Raw genomic sequence first — 12675 nt, 5'->3', positions numbered from 1 at the left:
TATCCAAACTTTTGGCCTCTCTGGGCCATGCTGGAAGAAGAAGAGTTTTCTTGGGCCACGTGTTAAATACATTGCAACACGTAATCACAAAAAAAATCTCATAATGTTTTAAGTAAATTTACAATTTTGTGCTGGGCTGTATTCATAGCCATCCTGAACTGCATGTGGCCTGCAGGCTTCAGGTTGGACACCGCTGAAAGTGGGACTGGGAAATTCAGTCCTTGGGCAGTTCCCATGCAATAGTGAACACTTGTTTAGGAGGACAACCAGCTGTCTTTGGCCATCAGAGGAAGCTGGTCATACCAGAAGATAGGCCTTAGGGAGGGAATTAGGGTTTAGGCCATTTCTGACTACATAGTCATTTCAGACGCTTTCGCTCCTCTCTCAGGTTTTGTGGGGCATAGACTGATTTACACGGTGCAGAGGTGTATGTTTTGGAGAAGAGGTAAGGTAGTGAAAAAGCAGTGTCTAGATAGGAAGAGAAAAACACATTCCTCAGGCCCAGGACATCTATAGAGACTGCAAAAATCATGGAAGGTGGGCAATGTGACTTTCCAAATTGGTTCAGAATCTCCAGGGACATGTGTGTGTGTGTGTGTTGGTGGAGGGAGGTATTACTAATGATGCTGTCCTACAGTCCCTGGATCCCAGGTATCAGTCAAACTCTCTGGCTCTGTCAACTGTATTGACTGCTTAATTTCTCTGGGGAGGGAAAGGAGGGCAACTGAGTGTGTTGAGTCGGGGGGGGCAGGTGATGGCTCTTTGGAGAAAGAGCCAGTTACAGCCTAGCTGCCCATCCAGCTGCCCCTGGAGTTTGGTTAGATTCCCAAGGCTATTGTTCGCCACAATTGTTCAGCTGATGTGCTGGTGCAATTCGGAGGACATTGGGAGATGCATGAGAAGAGTTCCTTGTAATCATAATGAGGAGGATAATGATGATAATAGCTAGCATTTGCTGAATGGTTGCTATATGCCAGATTCTGTGCTAAAAAGTAAGCATTGTTGTTGATATTTTATGCATGAAGAAACAAAGACCAAGGGAAACGAAATAAGCTTCCCCCAAACTACACAACTATTGTCAAGTGCCGATGTTGGACTTTGAATCCAGGCCATCTTTTTTTATTTGAAAAGCTTTTCAAATTCAGGTGGAGTCCACCTATTTGTGATCTCATAGGGTCTGCCACCTAAGTCTGTGGATCCTTCTGTTCTCCACTGGGCTTCTGATGTGGGTGGGGCAGGGTGAATCAACTCCCCAGAGAAAGCTGGGCAAATCCCTCAGAGGGTCGCATGACCAGAGGCTTAGACCAAGCAGTTTTCAGAAGCTGGGACAAGTGCATCAGGAGTGGGAGGAGACCCCCGTGGCACCTCCTCCATGCTTGTCCCAAGTGGATGGTTTCTGGAGGGCTCTCCCATGCCATGACAAGCTGTCACCCCAGGACACCTCCATGTCTCATGGATGTGAGTGGGTGGCTCTGAGAGGCACATGCCACTCATTTCCCTACTTCCTCTACACTGGCCCAGGCTTCCTGTTACCTGGAAATCTGCCACCCAGCCCAGGCGGCAAGCTCCAAACTGTCTTACAATGAGCCTATGAGACAGCATAGAGGACCATGCTCCGGAGACAAGTGCCAGTGCCTGGACTGTCCAGGAAGGAGACTCTGTGAGACCTCTGGTAAGGGGAGTGCACAGCCTGGTCTTTGGTCCTCCATACCTTATCTTCTGCCTGAAGGATAGAAAGAAATAGCAGGACGTTTCCTTTGTCAAGCCCGGAGTCCCAGATACTCTTCACTTTTTGTACAAGGAGGGCACTGGGAAACTTTGTTGAATAATGCCTTCTAATATACCATGTTGTAGTAGAGAGAGCAGTGGAATTGGAATAGGAATAACAGGAAGTAAAAATTCCAGCTCTGGCACTTACATAGCTCTGCAATCTTGGACAAGACAACCTGTATTTCTTCATGTGTAAAATGGGCGTATCCATCTCCCATGTTGTTGCAGGATTATACAAGTAAATACACAGGGAAAAGTTTTTGGCAAATTGTGACCTCTCAATAAATGCTGAATTTGCAGCCAGAGGGCCAGATCCTTTACCTCCATATCCCTGTACTGAACAAATGAGATAGGAGAGGAAAATTTGGATAAACCTTCAGGTCTTAGGACATTTGCCATTTCTCTGCATAAACTTTCCTCTTAGTCTTATTATAGTGATGGGCTGATTTTCCATGGAGGTGGCGTGGGCAGATAGGCATCCCCTATTAGTGGTTTCATTAGCTTCACAGAGTTGAGCTCACCCTTCTTCTCTCATTGATGGGACCAGAATGGCTACCTGGTTGGGACCTGTCCCTGGTCCTGGTTTGGTGGTATCTGACTGCATAGCCAATGGAGCTAACATTCAGGGCTGTGAGGAGCACACATTCTCCTCCCCCATGAGCTCCTCAATCCACAGCCATTTGGCTCTTGCCCCATCATGTCAGTAGACCATCATGTTGCCAAGTCTGGTGGATACTTTTTAGTCCTCATCTCACTGGAACTTTCTGCAGTACTCCCTGCTTTATGAAATTGCCATGGCTTCTTTAGCATCAAGCCCTCTCAGTTCCCCTTTTTGTTTTCTGGCTTGCCCTCCTGTCTCCTACAAGCTCTGTACATGGTGTTCCCTGGGAGACCACCCTCAGCTCTATTCTCTTGGTAAGTGCTCACCTGGTTATCTCATCTATTCCTGGGGTTTCCAACTAACATTTGTGGAGCCAGCAGGAATTTCTTCCATGTCACTAAGGTACAAGAAATGTTACCTTTCTTTTTAAAAGCAGGTTAAAATCTGAAGAACTGCAGCAGCCTGGCGAGAAAACATCTCTTATCATGTTCTCCATCAGTACATGCAGCCTTGGAAGAGCCTGCCCGCTGCTGTCCAGGTCTGGATGCACAGCCTTCACAGACACCCTCAGAAGATTTAACAGGCAAAGGGAGTAGCTCATAAACCTACTGTTCTCAGAATACCTTGTCTCAGGAATCCAGTCTCTCTGGGTCAAGCTCAATCTTCTCCTCTCTCTTCAACCCCCAAAGCCCTTCCTCTTAGAGACAGCTCAGGCATGTCTCCCTTATGAACATTGCACAAAGGCCTATAAATTCTCTTTTGGGTCAAAGCCATTCCTTCCTGATGAGATAATGGTAGAAAGCAAGATGAACATGGATCTCAAAAATTGTGTGTAGATTTTCATGTAACCTAATTTTTCATTTCTCTAGAATAAGTTACTATAGGTGGAATTGTTAGTCAGATGGTAATTGTATGTTTAACTTTATAAGAAACTACTGGCGGGCTGTTTTCAGAGGGATGTAATGTACCTTTTTGCATTCCCACCATCAATATAAGAGTTCCAGTTGCTCCACATCCTCAACTGTACTAGGTATTGCCAGTAATTTTTGTTATAGCCATTCTAATAGATGAATAATGGTATTTCATTGAGGTACTCATGTGCATTTCTCTCATAAGTTTTTTTTAAAATATCCTCCCTGAGGACTTGCTAGGGAGAGAGGAAGGGGGAGAGAGAGAGGGAGAGAGGGAGAGAAACATTGATGTGAAAGAGAAATAGATTGGTTGCCTGCTCTTCAACTGGAACAATCCTCCTACATGCTCCGAGGATGAACCCACAACCTAGGCATATGCCCTGACCAGGAATGGAACCTGCAACCTTTCAGTTCACTAGACAATGCCCAACCAACTGAGCCATGTTGGCCAGGGCATGAGTAGATACTAGTCTTTGCTGGATATGTGATTTCTAAGTATTTTCTCCCTATGCGTCTTATCTTTATGGGGCAAAATTTTTAATTTGATAAATTCCAATTTATCATTTTTTCCCCTTTTGATTGTACTAAGAACTCTGCTAAATTCAAGCTCATGAAGATTTTCTCTTAAGAATTTTGTTGTTTTATGTTTTACATTAGGATCTATAATCCATGTTGAGTTAATTTTTTGGATACTATTGAGGTAGAAATTGAGGTTCATTTTTTGTTTATTTTTAAATGGATGCTCAGTTGTTCCAGCACAATTTGTTGAAGAAACTCTACTTTCCCATCAAAAATCAATTTAACATTGTGTGTGGGCATATTTCTAGACTCTTTATGCTGTTTCATGGATCTATGTGTCTTATCATTTCACCATGCTACCCTGTCTTAATTACTACAGCTTTACAGTAGGGCTTAAAGTTAGGTTGGGTGAGTCCTCCAAATTAATTATATTATGTTATTTTATTTTTTCCCACCACCATTTATCCCTCCACACCCCCTTTCACCTCCCCCATCCCTCTTCCCTCTGTAATTACCACACTGTTGTCCATGTCCATCAGTTCTTTCTCTGTCTTTTTTGCTCAATCTGTCTACTCCATCCCCTGCCCCCCACCCTCAGAGCTGTCAGCCTGCTCTCTGTATTTTGCCTCTTTTAGCTCCTTACATTTCCATATAAGTTTTAGAACGAGGTTGTCTATATCTAAAGAGAATCCTGCTGGAATTTTAAAATTGCATTAAATCTATAATCAATTTGGAGAGTTAGCATATTGAGTCTTCCAAACAATGAACACAGTATAACGCTCCATTTTTTTAGCTTTTCTTTGATTTTTTAAAAATCTAGTATTTCATCATACTGCAATGTACTTATTTCATTATACTTATAACTATTTAATTACATGCATGTTAACATAAGTAATATTTTTATTAAAGTAACTATATTTTTCAAAACAAAAACTGAAAAGAGTTGCATTGTTTTACATTTCTGAAAATCTCTTTAATGTTTAGCGTAATAAAATAGCTGGATTCTCATACTTATTTCAGTATTCAAGCTGTTATGATATGTTGTTTTGGTTGAAATATATGAAAAAAATCCAATCTCACACAGATAATAGAGTTGGAAAGTGGAAGATTATTTTAATAATCTTTTCAGATAATTGTGGAAACTTTTCTTTGATACTATATTCAAACTTGACTAATGATAGTTTCTTAAAGGTTAGTTTCAATGTAGAATCTGAAAACTTTCAATGAATGTTTTGTACTTGGTTACATTAAAATCTCTTGGTCTGTGTTGAGGGAGTAATGTAAATGGGTTTTTTACCCACGTCTAATTTTGTAACATCACGCATTTGGAAATATTGGTTCTGGGTTATGAACATCTTCTAAATGTTGATAGTTTCATTATATAAGGCCAAAGATAATATGCACTAATATCACTATTAACCTCTTCAGAAGTCCAAGGATTGGGAAGCTGTCTAGCTCAAGGCGAAGGATGCAAATTTTCCAAAAGTCTAATTTTCAGTTGAAAGTTTAAATTCTATCATTAGCAATAAATATTATCAAATGTTTTCCTTGAGATAACAAACTCATTTTGTTGATTTTTAAAAAAAATGATTGCCAGCTATTGAGTCTGGATAATCATAGTTTGTCAATCTTCATTCAACTAAAAATGGTGTTTCATGAAAAAAGTGGCTAGTTTAGCTAGCAGCTCAAAAATACAAACACTTTTCCCCTAGAAAACTTTAATTTTCTTGTAGTATCTTGTAGTAAAAAAAAAGAGAGAGAGAAAGAACTCATATGCATATGCAGTATGCAGCAGAAGTGCTATATGCATACTTTTTCACTTCACCCTGAAAATGCAAAAGACATGTATTTAGGACTGCGATAATATTAATAAAATAATAATTTTTAATAATGAATAATTTCTACTGTTTCATCAAGGGTGTTCTTAAGTGAAACTGGTTTAAGTGTGTGCTGGTGAAGGACACAATGATGGCAAGTCCAATTTGGTGCCATTGTCCTGATTCACATTAAGGAACTAAGAGTTTCGCCCACCTTTGCTGTTGTACATACAATGAAAACAAAGTGAAAAAGGCAAATTACATTATAGCATTATTTTAAACAAAGTTTTGACACTGCTGACCCTCCAGAAAATGTCTCAAGCAGCCCCAAGGATCTTCATTCCACATTTTGAGGACTGCTGCATTAGCTCCACAACAAGACAAAAAGGGAATCTGCAGGCATTGGTGTGGCATAGGCACTTCCTGGGAATTCTATTGAAACCCTTATCTTTATCTTACCCTCACTGACCACTCTCAGGAAAAAGTGAACACTCTCATCTTGAAGAGGTCTAAGGCTAGTCAGCTTTATGCAATGATATTGAGCTTGTTGGAGAAGGGGAATGCTAATTTAATTGCAGTTTAATGAAGAGCTTAGTGGGTGGAGAAAGAAGAATGACTGAAAATTTGCATTTTCTTAACTTCCTGGCTTGATGCATCCCAGGTTACTATACTAATTCTAGTTAGAAACACTCCAGTTATTCTGCCCAGGCTTGGGGAAGCATGACTGATGCCCTCAGTATCCCAGATGAGGTTGGGATGGGGTCTGCTTTGTGGTTGGGACTAGAAATCAGGACCCCCTCACATTCTTCTCTGATAATCCCTGAGTGGACTAATAGGTCACTCAGATTCGGTTGAAATCTACAGATTGTACAAGTACTTACTAGTACTGAGGAAGGTATTAAATGCTGGAGCAGCCGTAGAGGTTGGGGCAGAGGGCACGCACCTGTGGATAATTTGACAGGGTGTTCCCTCCTTGGTTCTTTCTATCCTGGTCTCTTTTTTTAAGCTTTACTTTTAAAGTAATTTTGTAATTTAACTCTCACACAGGAACATTTGAAAAAAATCCAAGCAATCCTGAAAACCATAAAAATAATATCAAAGGTACCGTGTATTTGCGTTAAATATTGTGCTATAATCTCCACATCATAACATACTGTATCTCATTTAACCTCTCAACAATATTTGAGGTACATACTCTTGCAAAGAAGAAAGTAAAAATCACTTTAAGTCCCATCACCCAGAGGTAAAAATTATTAGCATTTTGCTAAATTCTAAAACTCTCTATTAATCCAAAGAGAGAGAGAGGTCTTTAATTTAATATAAATAGGATCATATGCTACAAATTATTTTGTATCCTGATTTCCTTTTTTCAAAGACATGAGGCAAACACCTTCCCCAAGGGGATGGATATTCTCATTATCTTTAATAATTGTAGGATAAGAATATTTCATTGTATAGATATACCAAATTACTTTATCTGTAAGTGGATATCTAAGTAGTGTAGCTAGTTTCCTGATTTTGACGACATGAACACTGCTGCATGAATGTCTTTGTGCTTGCTTCATTCTGAAGCATTGATCTCCTAAGGGTCAGTTCCTATAAGTAGGATTGTTTACATTTTTTATCCAAAATGCTAAGCTACTTTCAGAAGATTTTAATTAACTTCTTCTCTTCTAACAGCATCCAAGATTGCTAAAGGCAGACATAAAAGCACATGTGAATGTGTTCTGACAGGAATACCTGTGTGGACATGTGAGCTGTCCACATGCCTGAGGACTTGCTTATTCATTTAACAAATATATCGGAGCATCTGCCATGAAGCAGACATTCAGCTAGTGCTGCAACTGTGAGAAACACAAGATCCTGGCTCTTATGAAGTCAAACATACACTAAAAAAAAAAAAAAAAAAAAAAAAAAAAAAAATCAATCAATCAATCAAACAAACAAACAAACCAACCTTCCATAAGTACATGAAGACAATTTATACCAAGATATGACCACACATAACTAGGCTCTGCCCCAGTCTGAGTATGGTAGTCAGGGTGGTAGAGGAATCAGGGAAGCCTTTCTTGAAAAGGAGAAGGGTAAGGAGGCATTAACTAGACAAAGAGTAGGAGGAAGCATGTTCGAGACTTTTTTCCACCAAGAGAGAATTTTTTGCTCTTGTTCTGCTATCAGTGGGAACCATCTTGCTGGGAGAATCTACTCCCATTCCCCATACATGAACATTCCTGCCTTTCTGCCTCAATGTACTGGTCTCCCACCTCTTTTTCCTCCTGGGGCAGGAGCATGACTTGAAGAATGCAAAGGCTGGAGATGCAGGAGCCCAAAGAGTGAGGGTGAAAGTGGGGCCAGAGAGTGCTGAAGGGTGGCAGAACATTGTATCTGGTCATGTACGTCTGAGCATGTACCTGCATTTGTGCACATGTCTGAATGTCTAAGAGCTATAAGTAGGTGTATTAGTACACTGGTCTCAAAGTGTGGGCCCCTGACCAGAGCATCAACACACCTTGGGGGTGAGTCCAACAATCTCTTTTAACAACCCTGCTGCGGTCACAGTGTGTCTGAATGCACCTGTGTGCTCCAGGCTTTGGCATATTTGACTTGCAGGTGGAGATTTGCATCTAGGCATCCTCGAGGCAGGAAGCTTACTCCATCTTTCTTGACTTTGTCCTCTCAGAGCACTGCCAAGTCTAGGGCAGTCACTGTGGGGCACTTAACAGATATTAGATGATGACCATAATTGTGCTAGCCAGATCTCTCTCTAGCCGAGTCCCTATTTCTTTTTTTTTTAACTTCTTTATTAAGTTGGTTGCATAAAAGATATATTCTCATACTGACAATCCTTGTCATGAATAAAATCAACAAAAATAAGGCAATAGCAAGATGTGCTTCACAAATAAACAATCAAGTGGTCAGAATAGGAAATCTGGCCCTGTACAACAAAAAGATTAAGAAGCAGAATATGAATAAGCCCTGAATTCAGAATATACCTAAAGACACAAAAAGCACAAACCATGAAGATGAACAGGCTATACAGAATAGGAGCAACCTAAGTGGCCAATAAACACAAAGAAAGATCACAAACCTCAAGAGCAATCAGATTAAAAAACATCAAAGGTTCCTTAGGATGCACAATTCCTTAATTACCCATTTGTGAAATAAGAATGAACATTAAGAAACATGAAATCTGAGTTGCATTTATTATCACAATATCAATGCTAAATTCAAAATAGCAACTTCATCGAAACTAATGTTAAATATTCCAAAAGTAAAACGCAATCTTAGTTTTTTAAACTTATAAGGAGGGTCTAAAAAAAAGAAAGATGAAGTATTTTATTCTACTTTCAAGGAGAACAGGTCTCAACCTGCACTGTAGTGGTATGAGCAACAAAGGGACAGGAAACAAATACCACAGAGTAATGCCCATACATATCAAAATGTCTCGTTGAACCATGTTATTTCTACTTATATAGAAAGTCTATTATATTAAACACTCAGCATAATGGTACCTTACATCTCGTGTGACAGAATTACTAAATTAACTATGTATCCATTAGAAATTTTCAACCCCCACTCCCAAAACATTTTAGCACACCTATTAAGTACTGAAGGTCATTTAGAAAAACAGAAATAAAACACATACCCAGTCTTTGCAATTAAAAGTTTTCATAATATATAAACAATGTTCAGATATAAATTCTGAAATTCTAAACTAAATATGTTTATTTCCAAATATGATTTATATAACCAAGGCTTTCTTAACCAGATAGGTCATAGCTATATGATCTGTACAAACTGACAGTAGTGTATATTCCAAGTAGAGATTTTCCTCCTAATATGACAATATAACTCTTTTCTGAGTGAACATATATTTTAGAGCTTAAGGTGTAAACAACCTAGTGAAGAAATTAATGTTCATTTAAAAAGGTATCACCCCATAATAGGCCCCTGAATTTTCAAATTTACATGTGAGAATACATTTACATTGTAAATTTCTAGGAAAGGCACAGGCTTTATGTAAAAAAAGCAGCAAAATTTTAAACCCACCAATTTATTGAAAAAGCCATTACTTTTTTTTAGAAACAAATAATGTGTCTCAAGATGTTGGCAACAGGACATAGTACAGATGTACATTTCAAACAGTGTACTACTTCTCCCTTTAATTACATTCCGGAAGGAGGTGAAATACCTCCTTGGTTATGGGAAGCAGAAGTATTTGATGGACCATGTAAGCTGGTCTCCTTGTACACAAACCAGGCATTTCCTCCCCAAAGTATCATATTCAGAAAGCCGAAGATCACAGATACATTTAGGGATCCCATACTAGTCACAGAGCCAAAGTAACATGTCACATTTTTACAGGGTCCAAGTTCCTGGACAATATTGTGACCAGTAGCTATTTTAATATCTGTAAGAGCTTTAGCCCAGGCTGAAGTGCTCACTAGCCACAAGAAAGTGGCAATAAGAGTAACAATGAAGTCAATCATGGGAAGTTTTCGATTATCCCGATACAGGTTTATGCAACCAACATAGAGCAGAAGAGCAGCAATGCAGTATAGGAAAACAAACACTGCGAACATAACATAGAACTGTGCAGAAGAAGAGTAATCTCCAAGAAGGACATACTGTTTCCAATCTATATCACACACATTTACACTTGGAGGTGCCTTAAATGATGCTTGATTCAACCTGAATGGATAAGTGAAAGTCGCTGTAACTGTTTTATTCTCAGGATCTGTAGGAGAACATTTCACTAGAATGTCTGTTTTGCCCTTATAACCTCCACAGGTGGCAAAAGCAAAGATAGCAGCAAACCACTCGAGGACCTTGATGAAGCCAAGCGGCTCCTTGAGCGGGTTGAGGTTGAGCTGGAAGGAGGACATCCTCTGAAGGAAGGAGGGAGAGACAATCAGGACTGCGGGGCGGAGGAGGAGGGGGACAGAGGAGTCGGAGCGGTTCGGTGGCGAGGAAGCCGAGTCCCTATTTCTTACTCATCCCTGGGTAGAAGAGCCACAAATCACCCTTCTTTTATCACAGACAGAAATGTAATGTCACCAGTACACAAAGCAGGAGGTTAACAATGGGAGAGTAAGAGAAATGGCCTATTCGAAATGGAAAAACACCTCTTTGCACTTTCCCTAAACAGGTTGCTGAGACAAAGAAACAGTTTCAAGCCTGTCCTGGCTAATGGTGTTAAGTGTACAGAGAGAGATGAAGAGAACAGGAGTGTGTGCTAGGGCCACAGCCCCACACAGGGCGTGGGTGAGGGTGGCTGGTGGCTGAGGGTGGCGTGTGTCATGCACAGTGGGAGGCCCCTGGAGCAGGATCTCCCCATGGGAAGAATGGGCCAATATGCAGAACACCTGCAAGCTGTGGGCTGAGGTTGCATCTTCACCAAACAAAACCCCAAACCAGTACCTGCTTTGCACCCAGATTCGAGTCCTGGTTCTGCCACTTACCAATTTAGAAACTTTGGGAAAGTTGTTTCAATTCCGTCAGTCTCAATTGCCTTGTCTCTGAAATGGGGATAATAATAGGATCTGTAGCATAGGGCTGTGGTGCTGGTTGGAAGAGGTGACTTATGTGAACTCATTAGCACTGTGCCAGGCAGATGGTAAATGCTCAGTTTCTCTTGTGTTTGCAGTACTTTCCTAAAGCCTCTCCTCACTAGAGAATTGCACCAATTTCTTTTGCTAATTGCACCAATTTCTGTTGCTCTATCAGCTGAGCCTGCTCAATGAGTTCAATTGGATTGATCAGGTCCCCCAGACATGGGTAAGGGTCATTGGCACTCTCACCCCAATGGAAGCACTCCCTACCCTGGCAATTTGCCGCTGCGTACAGGTCAGAAGCAGTGGGTGTCTTCCTCTGGCCCCATGGGCGCTGCTGTCTTGCGTCTTTGTATCACTATGACTTTTGTCACAGGGGTCTGCTACAGGGTGAGGTTCACCATAAAAACAATCACAAGAAAATGCAAATAAGTAATACCTAGTAGCGTGCAAGGTTATTGTGTGGGAAGGTGTGCTACACGCCTAGTTCTGTGCCTGGCACACGAAAGGTACTTAATAGATGGCAGTTAAAGATGAAGTTTTACCTTGGGGCTGGTCAGAAGTGAGTTTAATTAGTACAGAAAATTTAAGGAGTGGGTATTTATTGAGCAATTGCCATTGTCAGGCACTGTGGCAGGTGTTTTCCACATGTTATCTCAATCCTCACAACAACCCCGTGGAACAAAGTATCATTAAAATCATCTTCACAAATGAGGAAACTGACACTCAGAGAAGTTAAGTGACTTGTTCAAGACCAACAGTACTGGATTCTAATTAGTGATTACCCATGTTTATTCTCCCCCTCCCCCTTATTGCCTTCCCAAAGAAACTGGTTTTCGGCATGGAAACCACAGACAGCATTATCACCTCTCCACTGAGCAAGGATTATTTGCCAAGGAAATAAATTTGCCAACTTTCCTCATTTTGCCCACTCTGATCACAGGGAGTTCTTCCTTCTACCTGGTCTTGACCTCTCTGACTAGATGCGAAACCCCTTCTGTCTTGTTTAGTCCTCAGCAAAGGGTAGCTGGTAACCTTTAAAGTATGTGTCCCATGTACAGTGTTCCTCAGGAAATAATGGGAAACTAAATATAAACTCAGTTGGGTGGGGTCTCTGAACTAATAATCAGTAGGCTGGACTTTGAGAGGAGACAGGGGCAGAGAGTGGAATCCTTGCGCCCTGTTCAGAAGCCCTTACTGATTTAGTTCCTGGGGCCAGCTCACTCCCAGGCCCCTGTCAGCTTTCTAAGCAGCACAGCAGGGCCAAGGGTGGGGCCTTGGGAAGTCTATGCCACAGGCCCTCTCATTTGAGCACCCAGCCTTCCTCCCTCCCCTCTGCTGGTGGAAGAATCTGATAAGAAAAATGGACCCTAAATGGAAACTTCTAATTCTTTGCTCCTTTCCAGCAAGGCTTTCTAAAACTGCCAGCTAGATCAGCCTATACCTTCAGCACATTGCATTCCGACCTCTGCACCTCCACCCCTAGCCCCCGTCCTCCTCCTTCA

At 41.0% G+C, this 12675-nt stretch overlaps 1 protein-coding gene across 1 annotated transcript; it reads right to left on the bottom strand.

The window, feature by feature from the left end:
• Positions 1-9783: 9783 nt before the first annotated feature.
• On the bottom strand, positions 9784-10575 carry LOC129086166 (synaptophysin-like protein 1). The gene has a single exon (XM_054592631.1). The coding sequence runs from the start codon at positions 10502-10504 to the stop codon at positions 9785-9787; it is 720 nt and encodes a 239-aa protein (XP_054448606.1). The 5' UTR covers positions 10505-10575; the 3' UTR covers position 9784.
• Positions 10576-12675: the final 2100 nt, after the last annotated feature.

This window comes from Pteronotus mesoamericanus, unplaced genomic scaffold (assembly GCF_021234165.1).
Source record: "Pteronotus mesoamericanus isolate MK-2021 breed Mesoamerican mustached bat unplaced genomic scaffold, CSHL_Meso_final scaffold_36, whole genome shotgun sequence".
Classification (NCBI taxonomy): domain Eukaryota; kingdom Metazoa; phylum Chordata; class Mammalia; order Chiroptera; family Mormoopidae; genus Pteronotus; species Pteronotus mesoamericanus.
This window is presented reverse-complemented; position numbering and strand designations above follow the sequence as displayed.